The 22,896-nt window shown below is 45.4% G+C and overlaps 1 protein-coding gene across 4 annotated transcripts in view; it reads left to right on the top strand.

Moving 5' to 3' along the window:
* Positions 1-22,896, top strand: part of HELLS (helicase, lymphoid specific) — a 258,918-nt gene that overhangs the window by 114,210 nt on the left and 121,812 nt on the right. For all 4 annotated transcript variants that reach the window (XM_033943358.1, XM_033943360.1, XM_033943361.1 and 1 more), the window contains exon 12: positions 21,197-21,293. In XM_033943358.1, coding sequence (XP_033799249.1) covers positions 21,197-21,293 — 97 coding nt within the window. The remainder of the gene's footprint in view (positions 1-21,196; positions 21,294-22,896) is intronic.

Here is a 22,896-nt window from a genome sequence, read left to right as displayed (position 1 = left end):
AGCCTGCTTTGAACACTCCTCAGTCCTCCCTTCTTATTCAAGAAGTCAAATCCCTCCTCCTTCTGAACACCATAGAGGAAGTTCCTCTAGATCAGCAGGGGCAGGGATTCTACTCCCGTTATTTTCTAGTCCCCAAAAAAACAGGGGATCTCAGACCCATCTTAGATCTTCGCGAACTCAACAAATGCTTGGTCAAAGAAAAATTCAAAATTCTTTCTCTGGCCACTCTTTACCCTCTTCTCAATCAGGGCGACTGGCTATGCTCCCTCGATCTCAAAGAGACATACACTCACATTCCGGTCAATCTGGCCTCCAGACAGTACCTCCGCTTCATGATCAATCACTGTCATTACCAGTACAAGGTGTTACCCTTCGGTCTTGCCTCCTATCCCAGGGTGTTCACCAAATGTCTCATTGTGGTGGCCGCTTTTCTCCGCTCTCATCATCTTCAGGTCTTCCCTTACCTGGACGACTGGTTAATCAAGGCCACTTCCTCTCAGGCAGTGCTACTTGCCACCAACCAGACTATCCTTTTTCTCCAACTTCTGGGATTCGAAATCAATCTACCCAAATCACATCTCACCCCTACTCAGAGACTTCAATTCATAGGAGCGGTCCTGGACACAGTCCTCATGAGATTGTTCCTGCAGTCCAACCGTCTTCAGACTCTTCAATATCTATGTCAGCATGTGCTTCCACAACGCTCCATATCTGCCAAGCAAATGATGATACTCTTGGGTCACATGGCCTCGACAGTTCATGTCACCCCCTTCGCACGTCTTCACCTGCGCACTCCTCAATGGACCCTAGCTACCCAGTGGTCCCAAGCGACTGATCCTTGCTCACGACACATATTTGTGACATCATCTCTTCGTCAATCTCTACAATGGTGGTTGATATCTTACAATCTCTCCAGAGGTCTTCTGTTCCATCTACCTTCTCATCAACTAGTCATCACCACCGACGCCTCCCCTTATGCTTGGGGGGCTCACTTGAACGAGTTTCAAACTCAAGGCCTTTGGACGGCTCAGGAAAAGAAACATCATATCAATTTCCTGGAACTCCGGGTGATGTTTTATGCCCTCAAGGCTTTCCAACATCTTCTATTTCTTCAGGTTCTACTACTTTGCACAGACAATCAAGTTGCAATGTACTACATCAACAAACAGGGTGGGACGGGCTCTCGCCTCTTATGTCAGGAGGCCCAAAAGATTTGGTCTTGGGCGACAGATCACCAATTATTCCTGAAGGCTGTCTACATTCAGGGAGAGCAGAATTCCTTAGCGGACAATCTCAGCAGAATTCTCCAGCCCCATGAATGGACTCTCGATCCTTTAACTCTCCAGTCCATTTTCGCTCAATGGGGCACTCCTTAGATAGACCTCTTTGCAGCTCCTCACAATCATCAGTTGCCCCGCTTCTGCTCCAGACTCTACTCTCCTCACCGTCTGACAGTGGATGCATTTCTCCTGGATTGGTCCAATCTGTTCCTGTATGCTTTCCCTCCTCTGCCTCTCATGTTACGAACCTTGTTCAAGCTCAAGAGGGAACAAGCCACCATGATTCTCATCGCTACACGGTGGCCCAGGCAACATTGATTCTCCCTTCTACTTCAACTCAGTTCCAGGGAGCCCATTCTTCTTCCACTGTTTCCTTCTCTGCTTACCCAGCATCAGCAGACCCTTCTGCATCCCAACCTCCAGTCTCTGCACCTGACAGCTTGGTATCTCTCGGGCTGACCTCAGCTTATTCTCTTCTCTCTCAGCCCATTCGTTCTATTCTGGATGCTTCCAGGAAACCGGCCACTCTTCAATGCTACCAACAGAAGTGGACCAGATTTTCTTCCTGGTGTCTTCTTCATCATTATGATCCCACGTCGCTTGCAGTGGAGACCTTGTTAGATTATCTTCTTTCTTTATCTGACTCTGGTCTCAAGTCTACTTTCATCAGAGTCCACCTCAGTGCTATTGCTGCTTTTCATGAGCCAGTTCATGGAAAACTCCTCTCAGCTCATCCTTTGGTTTCCAGATTCAGGCGGGGTCATTTCAATGTGAAACCACCTCTTAAGCCCCCTCCTGTAGTCTGGGATCTCAATGTGGTTCTTTCCACCTTAATGAAGCCTCCGTTTGAACCTTTGGCTACAGCTCCTTTCAAGTTTCTCACTTGGAAAGTGGTCTTCCTTATTGCTCTCACCTCTGCCAGGAGGGTCAGTGAGTTGCATGCTAGAGTGGCTGATCCACCTTTTACAGTCTTTCATCATGACAAGGTGGTTCTGCGTACACATCCAAAGTTTCTCCCTAAGGTTGTCTCTGAATTTCATCTCAATCAATCGATTGTCCTGCCTGTATTCTTCCCGAAACCTCATTCTCATCCTGGAGAACAGGCTTTACATACTTTGGACTGTAAGCGGGCTTTAGCTTACTATTTAGAGCGTACTAAGCCCCACAGATCAACTCCCCAACTCTTTCTGTCCTTTGATCTGAATAAATTGGGACACCCCGTTTCTAAACATACGTTGTCAAATTGTCTTGCAGCCTGCATTTCATTCTGTTATGCTCAGTCCGGACTGACACTGGAAGGTTCTGTCACGGCCCATAGGGTTTGAGCTATGGCAGCATCTGTAGCTTTCCTCCGTTCCACTCCTATTGAGGAAATCTGCAAGGCTGCTACTTGGTCCTCAGTTCATACTTTCACATCTCATTATTGTCTGGATGCTTTCTCCAGACGGGATGGACACTTCGGCCAGTCTGTTTTGCAACATTTATTTTCCTAATGGCCAACCTTCCCTCCATCCCTCTTTTTGTTAGCTTGGAGATCACCCATCAGTCAAGAATATGCTGCCTGCTTGTCCTGGGATAAAGCACAGTTACTTACCGTAACAGGTGTTATCCAGGGACAGCAGGCAGATATTCTTGCGTCCCACCCACCTCCCCGGGTTGGCTTCTTAGCTGGCTTATACTAACTGGGGACCGCGCGCCTCCGTCGGGCGGGAAGGCACTCGCGCGTGCGCGGTGCGGCCTGCTAGAACTTTCCAATTTCTTAGAGTGCGATCACTCTAAAATTGTCCGTACAGGGGCTCCGTTGGTGCCGTCACCCATCAGTCAAGAATATCTGCCTGCTGTCCCTGGATAACACCTGTTACGGTAAGTAACTGTGCTTTATATCTCAGGCAAGAAGGCAGCATATTCTCACATGTGGGTGACGTCATCCATGGAGCCCCGGTACAGACAGCTTTAAAAGTGCATTGCCACTAAGACTTTAAGAAAGTTTGCAAACTACCCATTTCCTGCCTGACGCAGGCTTGCGGCTCCTCAGTTTTTAGTTTTCCACAGAGCTAAGTAGTCATGTCTCTGAATGTTGTTCAGTTTTTTGCCATTTGTCTTCCCGCTCATGCATTTTTTTTCTTAGTTTCTGTATAACTTCATTTTCTTCCAGCTTTTTCTCAGGGGACATCGGCTGTCGAGACTTTCATTTTTTTTTCTCAGCCATTGCTTTGGCTGACGTGGTTCTTTTGACCATATTTTTTCAGGTCACTAATGGGTTAAAAAAAGAAAAGAGTGGTAGGTGCCCAAGGCCAACCCCAGCACTTGGTGCTTCAGGTCCTTTTACCCAGAACACTGGGTGAAACTTGTGCCCGGTGTACTACCCTGCAGAAATGTTCAAGAAACTACAACAGGAAAGATTCTTCTGGACCTGCATGGGCATCGATCAGAAACTTTCGCATTGAAGACATTGGCATTGACACCGGCGTCGGGAGACGTTTCTCCATCTGGTAGGCCAGTTCACAGGTCGCCAGCTTTCCAATCGGCGTTGCAGGTCATTTTGCATCAAGTCTCTTGATGCCGACCAAGCAGCGATGCCCACCTTCCAGCTTGCCCCAACTTGAGGTGTGCATCTTTATTAAGGTCACCTTCTTTGGGGCAAACCATGACACCGATGGGCACCAGTAGTTAAGCCAGCGGTACTGGGATTTTCCTTCTGTATACAGCTCGATGCGCTGTTCTGAAGCGACTTAGGTGCTTCATGTGGCTGCTTACCCCAGTATCAATTTCCTCGGTACTGGTCCATCCTATGTACAAAACTACCAGGTCCTATGGTATGGCGGCTGGTTGCTCCAGAGTGACATCAATCTCGCCATCGGTCCAGTTCTTTATCGACAATCCAATGAGCATCGTTCCTCCTTGGATGCTTTGAAGAGAATACATTACTTTTTCATGTTCTTTGAAGACAACAGCTTCACATCATACCTCTTCTAGCATCAGATCAGTACCGATCTCTAAGTAAGCATCGATGCATTTTGGCGCTGAGGCCTTCATATTCGAGCTTACAGTGATTCAATTGAGGACTTCTTTGACTCTACAACAAAGTCTCCATGCCACTGTCCACCAATAGCTAAATCTTCTTCTGAAAGACTTTTTGTTCCTGTATTTATTAAGCAGTTGGGGAAAGAGTTCCTACTCAGGCTAGAAGCTGATTCTGCCTACAGTGTGGAATATTTAGAGGACTTAGATTGTGATGAACTTCCTGCTGTTCCTCTTTCTCAGTCTCTTCCTCAACTACTCGGACTCTCTCTAACTGTATTATCCCTGTTGGACATTGATAAATATGGATTCTAAAAGTCATTCAAGAGGGATACTCTCTTCATGAGAACTAAGAAACGCCCTTGCCATTATGGGGGCTCCCAGAAACTTTGACTTTATCTATAAAACATTAGTTCTAGACTTGATTTTTAAAAAAATCCCCAACAACTGTATGTCTCCATGCCACCTGCGCATGGAAGGTGCTATATGGGATGGTGCAATTTGGGATGTCCCCTAGCTCAGTACTTCATGTTGATTGACTATCAACATGGAGTACTGAGACAGGGGACATCCCAAATTGCCCATAGTGCACTTTCCACGTGCGGGTGGCACTGAGGCATAAAGGGTTGGGGTTTTTTTTGTTGTTGATAGAGGGCCATATTGCAATTTCTATATCTCCTGAAGCATCTTCGGAAATTGCCATATTTTGATGGACACTTTCCTTCTCCTCATTTACTGGAATTTCATCATATCTCTATCCGCCTTCCATTGTCTAAAGAGGAATCTAACATGAGTGTAGTCCGTAAAGTTAGATTCTTCCACATGGTATTCAGCAAGCAACTTGATATGCATTAAATAACTTGCGCCTGCTTCAGGATTCCACCATGGGGCATAGAGCCTGTAAGGTGGCTCTTTCCTGTTCTTTCCATACAATTCTACATGAAATGGTGGGTTCTAACAGGGGTGTAGAGCCTGTAAGTTAGATGCCTGCCATATAAGAACCTTCTACTGTTTTATCCTTGAAGCAGGATCAACCAGGTGTGTTTTTTCTTGCAATATGTCTTTCACTGTTACATCAATGTTTATACAGTATATTTTAGAAGACATCCATTTATTTTAAGTCTTTTTCCCTACATCTGTTTTTTAATAAACATTCGCCACACTTTTCTCCATTGTCTTTTTTATTCCAAAAGCTTGGAGGTTTGGGAGTGGTTGTAGGAGTAGAGGAGGCCATTATAGTGTTCTCCTCAGAAATTTTTTCCAGGCGGGTGGCATGAAAAAGTAGCCAGGTGGGACGGGATGGGGAAATTTGGTGGTTCAAATTTGGTGCTATGCAAATTACCCCTCTCTGCATATGGTGAAGGAGTAGGGCAGCAGTGTCCAACCTTTTGGCTTCACTGGGTCACATTGGCCGAAAAAAAAATTTTCTGGGGCCACACAAACACTAACAATAGCTGATGAGCCAAAAAAAAAAAAAAAGGTTGAGCAGGTCCCAAATTTGCAATCATTAATATAGAAGATGTACATATCTAACAATAAATCTTCATTAAAGGGACACTGTGGAGAGGAACCCAAAAAAGCAGTAATGCTTACCCTGATTGAGTGATCCTCCATGACTGATAGTGGGAGCAGCCACAGGCTTCTGCATCCCCACTCTGATTAACAGGGATGCACGCTCCTGGTTTTCCCATTCACTTCTATTACAGCTATGGTGAGCCTCTTCAGAGGTGAGCCTCATCAGAGCGGGGATGCTGCATCAGCTGTCAGCGGCACATGTTCAGTCAGGATAAATATTACTGCTTTTTTGGGCATCTCACTTTGAGCTTAGGCTCCCTCAAAATGAACATTTCCCCTGCTGTAGCTAGTAGGGATCCCCAAGCCTCACCAACTGATGGCCATCTCCTCCCCTCCAACTTCCCAAGTTCTACAGCTGGCAGCAATATTGCAGAGCTGCTGCCTTCCCTCCTCCCAGCCCCCCCCCCCACACACACACACTTTAGCTTTCATGCATGCATGAAAGCAGTGGCAGCTTGAGGATATTGCCATTGGCTGCAAAGCTTGGAGATTTTGGGTTGCCAGACTGGAGGAAGATGTCTTCAGATGGCAGGGCTTGGGAATCCCCAATAGCTCAAGTATTTGTAAATTGCACTCAGGTGGGGAGAAACTTTGGTGCCCATCCACTAATTTTGGGCTCCAGTCCCTCCTCCAAATCAGCTGTATATGACTAGGCCACTGAATACAAAAATAATTGTGATGCACATATCCCAAAGTTAACATATTCTAGTTAATAAATTTAAAATAAAACAATTTTTTCTACCTTGTCTGGATATTTTGTTTTTCCATCATCTTGGTCCTAGTTTCTCTTTCTGCTTTTTGTCTATCTTCAACTAATTCTCTTTCCAGTGTCTGCTGTTCATTCTCCTCTTGTTCCATTTCCTCCTTATGCTTATCTCCAACATATTGATTTTTCCCTTTCAGCTTTAACTTTTTCTTTTCTTTTTTGCCTCTCTCCACTCAAATCTTGCTTTCTTTCTCACCCTTCTTTTTAAATGTTCAGCTACCTCTCAATTCTCCATCTTCTCTGTCCCTAGCTCTCCATTTCCCATCTCACTCCTTTCCCAGCCTCCTATTTCCTGCTACCTACTCCCCATTACCACATTTCTACCACTGTACTCACTGCTCTCTCATTCATCTTTTCATCATCTTTCTTTTGACCTTATTCACATGGTTCACCACTTTCAGAATCCCCTTCTATCTCTCCACTGGTCAGGCTATAACTCCCTGTCCCTTTCTTTCCATCCCCTTTCTTATCCTAGCTCTCTTCTCTCCTGCCCTCCCATGGTTCCATCTCTCCTCCTTATCCCCATGGTCCAACATTTTGCTCCCTCTCTCTTCTTCTTCCCTCCCCCCTTGATGCTGAACAATAAAATGGAGGAAAAAAGAGAGAAATGTGATTGCTGCATCTCTCTGCCTTCCATACACAGGCCTAAAATTTATCACTACCTCCCTTCCATCACCAGATCCAACTTCTCTCTCTTTCTCTTCCCAACTGCCCCCCACCCCATCTCTCCCCCTGCCTCCCTCCCCCCCATTTCTCCCTTTCTCTTCCCAACAGTTCTCCCTTCAAGTATCTCTTTCCATCTTCCTCCACACCACCCCAGGAACAACTTCTCTCCCTTCAGACCACTGCCCACCATCTCTCTCTCTGTCCTCTGTTTCTGGCCCCATAAGCTCTTCCCCCATTCCCAATCTAGCACTTCTTTTAATACCCTCCCCCCTCTGTACTTAAATAAACCCCAAAACATACCAGTCCAGGAGGCTTTCTAGACCCAGCATGTTCTCCACCTCCTCTCTGCGCCCATGCATCTCTACCACACTACTCTCCCACCACCATGTCCAATAATTCTCTCTCTCTCCTCCCTCCTCTCTCTGCCCAACAGTTCTCCTCTTTCTTCATCTCTCTATGTGCATCATCTTTCCCTCTCTCAGACACCCAATTCTCCCTTACTGTTCCTTCCCCCTCACTCCCTCCATTCTTCAATCCTATGGCTCATGTGCCTTCCCTCCTTCCTTCATCATTTGTCCAAAGTTTGTGCTCCCTCCCTCTTAAGTCCCAACACAACCTCCCTCCCTTCTGACCAGCTCCCATGCTGCAATTGTTTTTCTGGTGAAAGTTGCGGGCGGTGGTGGATTGCTCCTCATGCGATCCATGACTGCGCTGGAAGTATTTATTTTATGGCCGTCGGTGATCTGCGTCTGTGCTGGAAGCGTTCCCTTCCTTCTGTGCCTCCCGGGAAGTATCTATTTTCTGGCCGGCTCCCTTGCTGCAGTCGTCTGCGGACAGCGTCAGCTCCTCGCTCGCGATTCACGGCTGACAACTTTCCATTAACATTTCAGCTCAGGACAGAGTTTTCTGTCATATTTCCCATTCTTGTGAAGCTGAATGTGTGTATATACGGTAATCCTTATAAAGTTTGAGAGTGGAGACAGGCATAAGATCTGCATCTTTAAAAAAACCAACAAAAGAATTGATGCTGAAAAGACACCATGTAGATCTCAGCCCACCTCAACAGAAAGCAGAACTGTTTGACTGCCAAGCAAATCAAAGAAGTTTTAGGAAGTCAATTTGCCAAAGCCAGTTAGTCAGGTATTATTTATACTGTACTCCTAAGAATTAACAGTTGCATTGACAATTTAACAATAAAAGTGCTAGAGAAACAAACAAACAAAAAGAACAGGGAAAACAGAATTCACATGCTTCACACATTTAAGCAAATTATATTTCATCCCAAAACCTTACACCAGATCACCTAGGCATTTGGCTGTACAGATTCAAAACCAAAAAAGCATACAACCCTATCCCACCTCCCGAGAAAAAGTGCACAACTTCTTTTAAACTAATCTAGCAGCATTTTGTCACAACATAATTTTAGGAAAAGGGCCAAAATCCAAAGCAGTAGAAAAGCAGCTGCAGCAGACCTTATCAAGCATTATCATTTTGCGCAAATACTAGTTGAACACTTTCTTGTGGCATAGTTTGGCAGGTTGTAAGCCAAGTCTTTAGATGCAACTTGGGGTAAAACATGTAAATAAACAAACTCATCGCTCAGCTCTGGTCTGGTGTCAGGCGGAGCAGAGGGGCAGTAATCTCCAGCACATGCCCTGTCCAGGGAGCCGGGTGCACTGCAGCAAATGCACGGCAACACATCTCCCTCCATGTCCCACAGCGATTATCGTAACTAACAGGGAGCCGGCAGGAGCGGGTTACTTGCAGCAGCTCAGCAACCTGAGAGAGCTCGCTGCCCTGGCCGGCTGAGAGCTCTCCTCAGCCGCATCCACCGCATTCATCTTCCCATCTCACACATCTGTCGGCAGAGTCGCTACAGACTAAGACAAGTTGTAAGCTTCCCTCCATCGCTGATCTGTCTCCCGCCTTAGCCTATAGCGAACTCATGTTCCGGGACTCTAACATGTGCGTGCCTGCTTCCCTTCTCTCCCCACTCCCCCCCGGATGTAACTTCTGGAAATATCCAAGCCGGTGTGAGGGTTTTTTTAAAAAAAAATCTTGAGCAGCGGCGGTAGCAGCAGGATTCGCGATTGAGTAACAGCCGGGCAGTCATCTAAATTAGCCGGGTGGAGCGCCCGGCTAAAAGGCCCTAGGGAGAACACTGTAAGTTATATAATTAATCCAGCAGATGGAGAGAGATTAATGAGAAACATAAAAACAGAATATGATGACAGATAAAAACCATATGGCCAATCCAGTTTGCCATCTACTGTCCCTTCCTTTCTCTTAGAGCTCCTATGTGTTCTCATGCTTTCTTGAATTCACATATAGTCTTCATTTCCACTACTTCCACTGGAAGAGTTTTTCATGTATCCATCACTCTTTCGTGAAATTTTTTTTTAGATTATTCTTCTATAGTGTCCCTCCAGACCGGCACAGACAATAAGTATATGAACCTCTGCTAGTAGATAGAAACTGAGAAATACTGATTTCTTAGGTATAAGTGGGCTGTGTGGTCCCTTCCAAGTCACTCTTTTCTCATTCTCCAGCAGGCGGAGGTGGTAAGTCTGTGCAGTCCCTGTTGGTCACTTAAATTTTTAATAAGAATAATAGCTTGAAATCTGTAGATATTTGAATACTTATACTATCCTCTAAAAAAAAAAAACCTTCAACAAAACCCCTCCTCAATATCTGAAGACCCTGAGAACCAAATGAAAACAAAAATACTGAACTCCCCATCCCCCCACCCCCTCCCAATCAACAATTTACTGGAAATATTCCACCACATGGTGGCCAATCCCCGCTCCCCACCAACCTTAAATGCAACCTACCAGTATGAAAGTAAAAACTAACATCCAGCCATCCACTCCGCTACACTCAATAACCACAAAACATCACACAATCTCAACTCAAACACACATCAGGAAAAATAGAAGCAAATCCCTGAAATTAGTTACAGAACAGGACTAACAGCCAAAAAGGTCCTGTAAAGCTGTCCATCAAGCGTGGCCTCCTTCTGATGGTCTGCGTTCTGAAGCCAGACGTGCAAGCAAACCACGGCCTCTAGAGGAACATTGCCATTTGGGCAAAGGTCTCTGGTGGTTCAAAAGATGGAAATTCCAAAGGCCACCACCCGCCGATTCCTTGACCCCAAAGTCCACATCCGGAAAATTCTGGATCGCATCCTCCATGAAACGCACCGTTTTCAAAGTTCCTTTCAGATGAAATAATAGTGCGAATGGGTGGTGCCAGCGATAGCGAATCGCCTTTTCTCGCAAGTACTTCAAGACCAGTTTTAAGTCCGCTCTCCACCTTAAAGACGTGATAAGAGCTCTAGGTCATAATTTTTCCACTGAAGAGGCGATTGCACCCGAGCTTTAGCCATGACAGCCCCTTGACTTTAAAGTTTTGAAAACAGGCTATTACAGTGGCCACATTTTGGATTTGTAGGTACTTGGGGGCCGCAGAAAAAATAGTTAATGTCTTATTAAAGAAATGACAATTTTGCATGAGGTTAAACTCTATAGTTTATAAAACTTTCCTTTAACAGTTAAAAGGAAAGATATATAAACTATAAAGAGTTTTACCTTATGCAAAATTGACATTTCTTTAATAAGACATCAATTATTTTTTCTGCGGCCCTCCAAATACTCTATTTTTTCTGCAGCCCTCACATTTAAAGTTTAATATCTTTTCTTTCTCAAAACTGGCACATTTCAATCACTAAATTGAAAATAAAATCATTTTCCTACCTTTGTTTGGTAATTTCATCAGTCTCTGACTGTGTATCCAATATTTCTTCTCTTCTTTCAGCCTCCTGTATGCTTCCTCTCCTCCAGACCTCATTCCCTCCCCCAACTTTTTCTTTCTTTCTCTGTCTGTCTTTCTCTGATTCCGTGTCCCATTTTTTGCTTTGTTTCTGGCTCCCTGTCATCCCCCTTCTTTCTTTCTTTCTTCCTTCCTTCCTTCCTTCCTGCCCTCCCCCATGCCACCACCGCCGGGGAATAGCTGCTGCCGCTGCTGCCATCGGGAACAGGCCGAGATCTCCCTCTTTCTCTTTTCCACGGGGCCGACCAACTCTCGCCGCCCGTCAATTCTAACGTCGGAAAGGACGTTCCGGGCAGCTAGGCAGCGATTGGCTAGCCAGAACGTCCTCTCAACGTCAGAATTGATGTCGGGCGGCGAGAGTTGGTCAGCCCCGAAGAGAAGCAGGGAGATCAAATAACACGGTGCCGGCCTGAGAAGGGAAGGGAAGCAGGTTGGGCACCACTGCTCTAGACGAGCCGCACTCTAGGGAGAACAGTGGACCGCCCCCCCCCTTGGTACGCCACTGGAGCAGCAGCATGTCTGGCCGACTCTTCCGTGGATAGCGCAAGGAGCCGCCAACCTGCGGCTTTGAACGGAACGAGCCGGCCAGACACGCTGCTGCTCCAAAAGGAAGATAAGGATCCAGTCCAGACCGCGGGCCGCAAATAAAATCTGGAGAGCCACATGCGGCCCGCGGGCCGCGTGTTTGAGACCGCTGGGCTATTATATCGCGTGGCGCTTGCAAGGCTCTATGAGCACGTTCTATCTAGATGGATATCTTCAGGCAGTATGGTCGTGGCCTCATCAGACAGTAAGTAGTAAACTTGTGCTATGAGGCTCTAAAGTGTACGTGCCGGCTTCCCTTCTCTTTTCTCCTTCCCTCCCCCCCGGACATAACTTCCGGTTTCGGAGGGAAGAGAAGGAAAGCTGGCACGCACACGTTAGAGCCCCAGCACATGAGCTCGCTACGGGCTAAAGTGGGAAATCTCCAAGCCGGTGAGAGGTTTTTCAAAAAAATGTTGAGCAACAGCTGGATTCGCGATCAGATGACAGCCGGGCAGTCATCTAAATTAGCTGGGCGGAGTGCCCGGCTAAAAGGCCCTAGGGAGAACACTGCACTACATTTTTTTTAAAAAAACAACTTTTTTTTTTTTGTTTGAGAATGATTATGCCTTTGCATCTCCAAGAGAGTCTTTTTTTAAGTTACTTCTTCGGGAGATGATACTTCATCGTCTTTTTACATCTGTGGAGGAACCAGGGTTTTTACTTTTGGTATTTCTTCATTTCCAAAAGGAACAGAGGTCTAGGACCAATTTTAGACCTCAGAAGCCTGAATAAATTTCCACTGGAGGGAAAAGTTTCAAATGTTGCCTCTGATAACTTTATATTACCTCTCGGATCACAATGACTATACTCCCTAGATCTGAAAATTTTCTTCTCATATTCCAGTGCTTCTGAATTTCTACAAATTACTCAGATTTTAGATAGCGTACCATCATTATCAAGTTAGTCCTACCTTTTGGTCTTGCGTCCTCTTCCAGAGTAGTCATCAAGGGCATTGTTGTAGTGGCAGCAATGTTACAGACAGGATCTCTGGGTTTTTTCCCTGTCTGGATGATTGACTCATCAATGATCCAACCTCACAATAGGTCCTCGACTCTTTGCACTGGGGATTCAAATTTTTTTTTCCCAAATCCCAACTTCAACTTTCTTCAAATCTACGATTTATCAGATCTCTGCTTCACACTTTTTCTTTTAGACTTTTTCCTCAGATTTTGTTTTGTCAGCAGACTTATCTTCTCCCATCAATCTTGACCAGACATCTGATGGTACTCCTGGGTCACATGACTTCCATGGTGCATGTTACTCTGTTAAGAGTCTTCATCTTAAGACGCCTCAATAGACTCTTGCATGTCAGTGATCTCCAACTCACGACTCATTGTCTCAACACATTACAATTTGACAACGTTTGCAGTAGTGGATGAGCCCTTCCTTCCTTTCCAGGAGTTTTTTTGTTTCACACACCTCTAGAGGGTTCCGACTACGCATTCGTCCTATGCTTGCAGGGTTTATCTGGACGGTCTTTGCACTCAAAGTTGCTAGTCTACTAGATCCCATTTTTTTTCTACCTATATCTTTTGAAATTCAGAGCAATATACGATGCTCTTGAGACATTTCAGTACACTGTGACTGAATGTGTCTTCCTAATACCCACTGACGTTCAGATTGCAATGTACTACTTAAATAAGAAGGCATGGGTTTTCTCCTTCTTTGTCAACAGGCCCAGAAGATTTTCAAAGCAGACAGTAATCTCTTGCAGACGAATTCAGTAGGTTTCTTCAGCCGCATGAGTGAATGCTCTACTCTGCAGTTCTGCGTCACATGTTTTCTCTTTGGGGAACTCTTCGGATGGTCCTGTTTGCGTCCCCCCACAATTCAAACTTTCGCTCTATTTTGCTTCAGGCAGTATTCTCCACAAAGCCTGGAACCTGATATAGTTCTTCTGGATTGGACACACAACTTTCTTTATGCGTTTCCTCCAATCCCTTTCATCTTCGAGACGCTTGCCAAGCTCAAGCAGGAATTAACCACCATGATTTTGTTGGTCCTCGGTAGCCCGGACATTCTTGGTTCTTTTTTCTACCTCACCTCAGTATCAGGGAACTAACACAGAGTCACGGATATCTTCTGCATATCAATCTACAGGCTGTACACCTGACAGCTTGGTACCTCTCGGGTTGACATGGACTGAGTTTTATCTTTCTCACTCTGTCAGACGTACTTTAGAAGTGTCATGAAAACCATCTACGCAGCAGTTACCAGCAGAAATAGATGCAGTTTTCCACTTGGTGTACTTTTCATCGTCATGATGCTGTATCTACCTCTATATCTACAATATTGGATTTCATTTACATTTTTCCAATTAAGTCTCAAAACCTTCGATTTGAGTTCATTTCAGTGCTATCAATGCTTTTCAAAGCCCAGTTGATGGTAAACATTGACCTGCTCATCCTGTTGTGTCCAGTTTCATTAACCAACCTTTTTAAGGTCAAACCACCACTCAAACTAACTCCAGTAGTTTGGGAACTCAAGGTTGTTCTCGCGAGACTTCTGAAGTCTTCTTTTAAATCGATGTCCTCGGCTTATTTGAAATACCCCATTTGGCAGTGGGATTTTTTCTTCTCTCCTACCTCTGTTCAAGGAATGAGTGAACTTCAAGCACTGGTGGCAGATTCATTGCACCCATCCGAAGTTCCTTTCAGAAATTGTCATCTAAATCGATCTACCATACTTCCAGTGTTCTTTTCTAAGACTCATTCTCATTCTGGAGAAACGGCTCTTCATCTCATTTCCAATGAGCTTAGGCTTCCTTCTTACAGAGAATTCAGCCACATAGAGCATCTCCTCACCTTTTCGTCTCTTTTGATCCTAATAAGTTGGGACATCCTTTATAGAGATCTGCACGGGAGCGGGGATTATGGGAATCCCGTGGGACTCCTGCGGGGATCCCCCTAGGTCCACGGGACTCCTGCAGGGCCCCCCCCCCCCCATCCTAGGTCCATGGGACTCCCTTGGGGATGGATGCTGGTTCTCCGGGATTCCCTCGGAAATGCCAGCCTACCTTTGTTCCAATGTTCCTGCTAAGCTTCTTCGATCCCTCAGCGCACTAGTTGCTGATTGCCACTCCCATAGAAGAGCACTGTGCATTCAGCAATCAGGAAGACAGAGCTGAAGCTTGATGGCCAGTCATGAGCACTTCCTTGTAGAAGTGCTCCCAGATTGGTGGATGTGCAGAGCTCTCCCAGTAGTGAGCCTTGGCGTGAGACCTCCCCTCAAGAATCTCATGCCTGCCACCATTCACTGCAGCTGTGCAGAAGAGTGTAGGAGAGACGGGGCAATATAACAGTGCAGCTCCGAAGCCAGACTACCCTGCATTAAACTGCTTCAGTCCATCAGGTACCAACATTAAATATATAACATAAAAAAAAAAGAGCGGAGGGGGAGAGAATTGCTGCACTGGGCATCTTCTTTCTGTTCATCAAATTCTGCCTTAAACGCACTTCTTTGGGATAGCATGTTGTTATCTGACTTTGTTTTGAATTTTCTGAAAAACTCAATTAAAACTAAAATCAAAATTGTCAGAAGTAATTGCTGCTTTCTATGGGGACAGGTAATTTTTATGGGGGGACGGAAGGGATTCCTCGTGGGGACGGAGGAGATTCTGGTGAGAACGGGTGGGGATGGGTGGAATTCTGGTGGGTATGGATGGGGATGGGCAGGGTTCTGGCAGGGATGGGTGTGGATGGGCAGGATTCTGGCGGGGTTGGGTGGGAACGGGTGGGATTTATATCCCTGCGCAACTCTCTAGTCCTGTATCCAAGAAAACGTATCTCTACATGGTTAGCAGTTTGTATCGTTTTCTCTTATGCTCAGGCTGGGCTGCAGCTGGGAGTTGCGCATAGCCCACAAGTTCTGAGCTATGGCAGCTTCTCTTGCTTTCCTACGCTCAATTGATGCAATATGTAAAGCTGCTACTTGGTCCTCAGTTCACACATATCACTACTGTCTGGAATTCAATTGCAGATGGGAGGGTCACTTTGACCAAGCAATATTGCAATACTTTTAAAGTTTTTTACCCTCCGTTTGTATTTTCCTTGTATGTATCTTTTACTATACTTATTGTAGTTCTCCCTATTTCCCTTATGTATTGGTACATCAGGTCCGTTTGTGTTGGTTTTAGTTAATAATTAAGACCCTGTTTTAAATTGTAAATCACTTTGAATTAATGATATTGCGATACATCAAAATTTTAATAAAATTTGAAACTTGCAAAATTTATTTTTTTTCATTGCCAACACTCCCTCCGTCTCATTCTATTAAGCTAGGGAGGCCCACATGTGAGAATATGCTGCTTGCTTGTCCTGGGATAACGCACAGTTACTTACTGTAACAGGTGTTATCCAGGGACAGCAGGCAGATATTCTCACAACTACCCACCTGCCTCCCCTGTTTGGCTTCTTAGCTTGCTTATGAAACTGAGGAGCTTCAAGTCTGCGTCGGGCGGGAAGGCACTCGCGCATGCGCGGTGCGTGCAGTTCACAAACGAACTTAGTCTTAAAGTGGTGGTGCACTTTTAAAGCTGTCCGTAACGGGCCTCCGTGGATGACATCACCCACATGCGAGAATATTTGCCTGCTGTCCCTGGATAACACCTGTTACAGTAAGTAACTATGCTTTATCAAAGCATATTTCTTCCATAATACAAGATTTGTTTGGGGTTTTTTTAATTGTAGCAGATTTGTTTTATAAAAGTTAATATTTACTGATATCACCCAGGATGCCTTACATAATAATAACTTAAGTGTATCTCTTATTCCTTATCAGTCTAAAATTGCACAAAAAATGCCTGTGTATTAATATCAACACGCCTCTTTTTTTAACTGTCTCTTCCTTAATGCTCTTGGATGCCTTCCAGGATATGGATCTTTGTGTTTATGCTTAGCCATGATCAGGTGGAAGACTGTTCAACCAGAGATGTCCACAAACTTGTTCTCAGGTTGTAGAATCTGTGATTAGTGACATTTATAGATGACTATTCAAGTATTTTTTGCTCCATAAGATGCACCTGACCATAAGACGCACCCTAGATTTAGAGGAGGAAAACAAGAAAAAATTCTGACCCAAATTCTCCCTGCCAAGCTCTGCACCCTGTCCCCCCCCCAGGTGGTCTAGTGGTAGACCAAAACAGGGCACAGAGCAGGCAGGCCTAGTGGCAGGCAGGCAAGCAGACCTAGTGGCCTAGTGACAGGCAGGCAGGCAGGCCCCATACCCCTCACGTACGCCCTTAGTACCTTAAATCACCCCCCATACCCCACGTGCCCCCAGTACCTTAAATCATCCCCCATATAACCACATGCCCCCCAGTACCTTAAATCATCTCCCATACCCCCACGCAAAAGCTAGAAAGACCACCTAAATGCAATGGGCCCCTCTCACATCCTAAAGCACTTAATTGTGGTTATAGTCAAACAGATCATTGCAATCCCCAGAACATTGATGATGTGCCTAAGATTCATCACTCAAGCAAACAAACATGCAAGTGATTTATTTCATAAAGTAAGGCAAATAGAAACAAACAGTAATCGCCAAAATAATCACTAATCGTGACCCCAGACTACAAAACTTTCAGAAAAGAAATGAAAACCCTGCTATTCAAGAAATCCATGAAGACTAACTAACACCATATGAAACATTTAAATCTTCAACAGCAGAGGCAAACACCTAGACAGCAGCAGCAGCAACCTGTCAAACAGCCTCCACAATAAAAACCGACTCAGCCCTTTTGACTTGATTCTCCAGGGCATAGCCAGCATCCAACCTTCACCACTCCTGCCTCAACCCATAGGAGGGCGTCTATCTCTTTTCCTCAGCCGGTGGGAAGTTATCACTTCGGACCAATGGGTCCTCAACATCATCCACCACGGCTACTCTCTCAACTTTCAAACCCTCCCAGGCACAAGTCTACCAAAAGAGTCTGCTTTGCACACTCCCCAGTCTTCCCTCCTCCTTCAGGAAGTTCAATCCCTCCTCCTTCTGAACGCCATAGAGGAAGTTCCTCCGGAGCAAAAGGGGCAGGGTTTCTACTCCCGTTATTTCCTAGTCCCCAAAAAAACAGTTGATCTCAGACCTATCCTAGATCTTCGCGATCTCAACAAATGCTTAGTCAAAGAGAAGTTCAGGATGCTCTCTTTAGCCACTCTTTACCCTCTTCTCAATCAAGACGACTGGCTATGTTCCCTCGATCTCAAAGAAGCATACACTCACATACCAATCAATCTGGCCTCCAGACAGTACCTACGCTTCATGATCAATCATTGTCATTACCAGTACAAGGTGCTACCCTTCGGACTAGCCTCCTCTCCAAGAGTGTTCACCAAATGTCTGATTGTGGTGGCTGCTTTTCTACGTTCCCACCACCTTCAGGTGTTTCCTTACCTGGACGATTGGTTGATAAAGGCCAATTCATCTCAAACAGTTCTTCAGGCCACCAACCAGACCATCCTATTTCTATGTTTGCTGGGGTTCGAGATCAATCTACCCAAATCCCATCTCATCCCCACGCAGAGATTTCAATGCATTGGAGCAGTCTTAGACACAGTCCTCATGAGAGCGTTTCTGCCATCCAACCGTCTTCAAACGCTTCAGTCTCTATGTCAGCAGGTGCTTCCACAACGTTCCATCTCTGCCAAGCAAATGATGATACTCTTGGGTCACATGGCCTCCACAGTTCATGTCACACCACTTGCCCGTCTGCACCTGCGCACTCCTCAATTGGCCCTAGCTACCCAGTGGTCCCAAGCAATGGATCCTTGCTCACGTCACATATCTGTAACATCATCTCTTCGTCAGTCTCTACAATGGTGGTTGACATCCTCAAATCTATCCAGAGGTCTTCTGTTCCATCTACCTCCTCATCAACTTGTCATCACCACCGACGCCTCCCCTTATGCCTGGGGAGCTCATTTGAACGAGTTCCAAACTCAAGGACTTTGGACAGCCCAGAAGATGAAACATCATATCAATTTCCTCGAACTCAGAGCGATGTTTTATGCCCTCAAGGCCTTCCAACATCTTCTCTTTCCTCAAGTCCTCCTGCTATGCACAGACAATCAAGTTGCAATGTATTACATCAACAAGCAGGGAGGGACAGGCTCTCGCAGCTTGTGCCAGGAAGCCCAGAAGATTTGGGCTTGGGCCACAGATCACCATCTATTCCTGAAAGCTATCTACATTCAGGGAGAAAAGAATTCCTTAGCGGACAAGCTCAGCAGGGTTCTCCAGCCTCACGAGTGGACACTCGATCCTTTTACTCTGCAGTCCATCTTCGCTCAGTGGGGCACTCCTCAGATAGACCTTTTTGCAGCTCCTTTCAATCACCAGCTGCCCCTATTCTGCTCCAGACTCTACTCTCCTCACCGTCTGGCAGCCGATGCATTTCTCCTCGATTGGTCCAATCAGTTCCTGTACGCTTTCCCTCCTCTGCCTCTCATGTTAAGAACCTTGTTCAAGCTCAAGAGGGAACGAGCCACCATGATTCTGATTGCTCCGAGGTGGCCCAGGCAACATTGGTTCTCCCTTCTACTTCAACTCAGTTCCAGGGAACCTTTTCTTCTTCCACTGTTTCCTTCTCTGCTTACACAGCATCAGGAGACCCTTCTACATCCCAACCTCCAGTCTCTGCACCTGATAGCTTGGTATCTCTCGGGCTGACTTCTCATGATACTCTTTTGTCTCAGCCCGTTCGTTCCATTCTAGATGCCTCCAGGAAACCAACCACTCTGCAATGTTACCATCAGAAGTGGACACGTTTTTCTTCCTGATGTCTTCTCCATCATCATGATCCCACTTCCCTTGCAGTGGAGACCTTGTTGGATTATCTTCTTTCTTTGTCTGACTCTGGCCTTAAGTCTACTTCAATCAGAGTCCACCTCAGTGCTATTGCTGCTTTTCATGAGCCAGTCCATGGAAAACTCCTCTCAGCTCATCCCTTGGTGTCCAGGTTCATGCGGGGTCTTTTTAATGTGAAACCACCTCTTAAAGCCCCTCCTGTTATCTGGGATCTCAATGTGGTTCTTTCCGCCTTAAGGAAGCCTCCATTTGAACCTTTGGCTACCGCTTCTTTCAAATTTCTCTCTTGGAAGGTACTTTTCCTTATTGCTCTCACCTCTGCCAGGAGGGTCAGTGAGCTACATGCACTAGTAGCGGATCCACCTTTTACAGTCTTCCATCATGACAAGGTGGTTCTGCGTACACATCCAAAGTTTCTCCCTAAGGTTGTTTCTGAATTCCATCTCAACCAATCCATTGTTCTGCCTGTCTTCTTTCCGAAACCTCACTCGCATTCTGGAGAACAGGCTCTGCATACTTTGGACTGTAAGCGGGCTCTGGCGTACTATTTAGACCGTACTAAGCCCCACAGATCATCTCCCCAACTCTTTCTGTCCTGTGATCCGAATAAATTGGGACATCCTGTTTCTAAACGTACGTTGTCTAATTGGCTTGCAGCGTGCATTTCATTTTGTTATGCTCAGTCCGGACTGACACTGGAAGGTTCTGTCACGGCCCATAGAGTTAGAGCTATGGCAGCATCTGTGGCTTTCCTCCATTCCACGCCTATTGAGGAAATCTGCAAGGCTGCTACATGGTCCTCAGTTCACACTTTTACATCTCACTATTGTCTGGATGCATTCTCCAGACGGGATGGACACTTCGGCCAATCTGTTTTGCAAAATTTGTTTTCCTAATGGCCAACCTTCCCTCCATCCCTCTTTTTGTTAGCTTGGAGGTCACCCATCAGTCAAGAATATGCTGCCTGCTTGTCCTGGGATAAAGCACAGTTACTTACCGTAACAGGTGTTATCCAGGGATAGCAGGCAGATATTCTTGCGTCCCACCCACCTCCCCGGGTTGGCTTCTTAGCTGGCTTATCATAACTGGGGACCGCGCGCCTGTGTCGGGCGGGAAGGCACTCACGCATGCGCGGTGCGGCCTCTAGAAGTTTCCAAGTTCTTAGAGTGCAATCACTCTAAAAGTGTCCGTACCGGGGCTCCGTCGGTGCCGTCACCCATCAGTCAAGAATATCTGCCTGCTGTCCCTGGATAACACCTGTTACGGTAAGTAACTGTGCTTTTTGTCAGATATCCATGTGGCAGACTACTGTCCTCATGCAGTAGAGGAAGCCACCCACATATCCTCAAAGGAAGCACTGAAAGTGATTTTTTTTCAGCACTATCAATACAGGTTACATGAAATACAAGTATGATTTATTGTTAAAAGCAACATATAACAGTTACACCTATAAGCACATACACTTTATTGCCATACTTGTTTAACTTCCTATGACATTTATCTCCCAATGACCAAATATTTGAATCAAGCCCAAATAGGGATAATATTAATGAGACAAAAATATATTCATACTTAACAAAATCCTAAATTATTCATGTTGTGTATGTTTCTTGTGAAATGTAAAGTTGAGTTGCATTATAATTTAATATATTCCTTGTTTTCCTATCACTAGTTTTGAATCCTGGTTTGACATAACTGCTATTTCACAGAATGCTGAAAATATTGTAGCTAATGAACGGGAGCAGAATATATTGCACATGCTACATCAGGTACTGAAAAACATTATTTGATGGCAACTCTTTCCATGTACTGGTTTGATTGTAGTTTGTTTTAAATTTCAGAATCCCCTTTATTTTATTGTATTTTATGTGGGGATTCTGTCACTTCATGTTTCCAGGTGCTGTTACTACTCAGTCACATATTTCCTGCAACTATTTCTTGCCCATAATTTTGATGTCCACTAGCTGACTGTCTCTTGTTTTCCAGCTCTCCAACTTCATTTCTTAATGCCACTCTTTGCCTATAATTCCTTTGTGTCCATACCAGACCAGTCCATATGAATGGATTATGTTCATTTACTAGTGGAAGGAGACAAGAGAAAAAATAGTCATAAGAACATAAGGAGGGGGGAATGGGAACTTGTATACCGCTTTTTTGTGGCTTTGGCATTCAAAGCTGACATTCAAAGTGGTGGGCACTGGAGGATTGTGACTTGACCAGGGTCATAAAGAGCAGCACTGGGATTTGATCTCACAATCTCTGGGTGCAGAGGTAGCAGCTCTACCAGTGAGACACACCTTCCTCTCCCCCCCCCCCCCCCATTTTCCACCATACTGGATCAGACCAGAGGTCCATCTAGCCCAGTATTCTGTTTCTACAGTGGCCACTCTGTTACATCCTTCCTGAATTCCATATGCTATATTCTAAAGGTTCAGTCCCTTCCCGCAATCCAGGAGTTGCAGAAATCCAAACACTTTTTGAGCACATGCTGCTCCCCCTTAGAGTGAGAGCTAGAGCCATCTGCAGTTTTAATTTCTGCAAGCAATCCGTGCAGAAGTCTTTTTGAATTGCTCTGCTTCTTTTTTTATTTTTTGCTTAAAGTTCAGGCTTTTTTGGTGGCTTCAGTGCCTTGAGACCCATTTCTGGTGGTGCTCTGTCAGAGGAAAGGACACAGTCCTGTGAATCTGGACTGCTGTTTCATGGAGAAACTTTGGTGGATCTGTGGAGTCAGCCTGCCATGTGCCACCATTCTTTGACTCGGGGTCCATTCCCCTGGGAGTTCGCTTGCCCACTGACCTTGTGCAGGCTGTATGCATCCTGAGTGAAAACCTCCCTGGGTTTCAGGGCACAGGCTGCATTTCCCACTTCCCTGGTTGCATGGAGAGGATCCATGGGGGAGGAGGTTACAGTTGGTGTCTGGCTGACTGGCAGTCTGAAGATTTTCAAGTCTGGTCTATTTGGAGCTATTTTGAGGTAGAAAATCCTTTTCTCATTCAGCTGCAAAGCACTTCAGTGTCTGTGAGTAAACCACTATTTCCTATGGGAACTTCGAGGGTGGTTTGTAAAATGTGTTAAAACTCGTTTTTCACAATTTGAGAGTAGGGTTCAGGTTCCCCACCTCCCCATACCCCAAATCACTATATTTTATTTTGGGATTTTATTTTTGCTGTGTTTGGCACAAATTCACTGGTGACAGCCGCTTGGATTTTTATCAATCTTTTTTTCAAAGTTTTATTTTTGCCTCAAAACCCTTTGATTTGATTAAAAATCATTTGGAATAGACTCCCCAGCCCCTAATCTGTTGCATGTGTGCCTTGGTTATGCTGGATTGGTGCTAGATCTGTGACTGTATACCGTGTGCCAAAAAGACAT

The sequence above is a fragment of the Geotrypetes seraphini genome, chromosome 4 (assembly GCF_902459505.1).
Source record: "Geotrypetes seraphini chromosome 4, aGeoSer1.1, whole genome shotgun sequence".
Lineage (NCBI taxonomy): Eukaryota > Metazoa > Chordata > Amphibia > Gymnophiona > Dermophiidae > Geotrypetes > Geotrypetes seraphini.
This window is presented reverse-complemented; position numbering and strand designations above follow the sequence as displayed.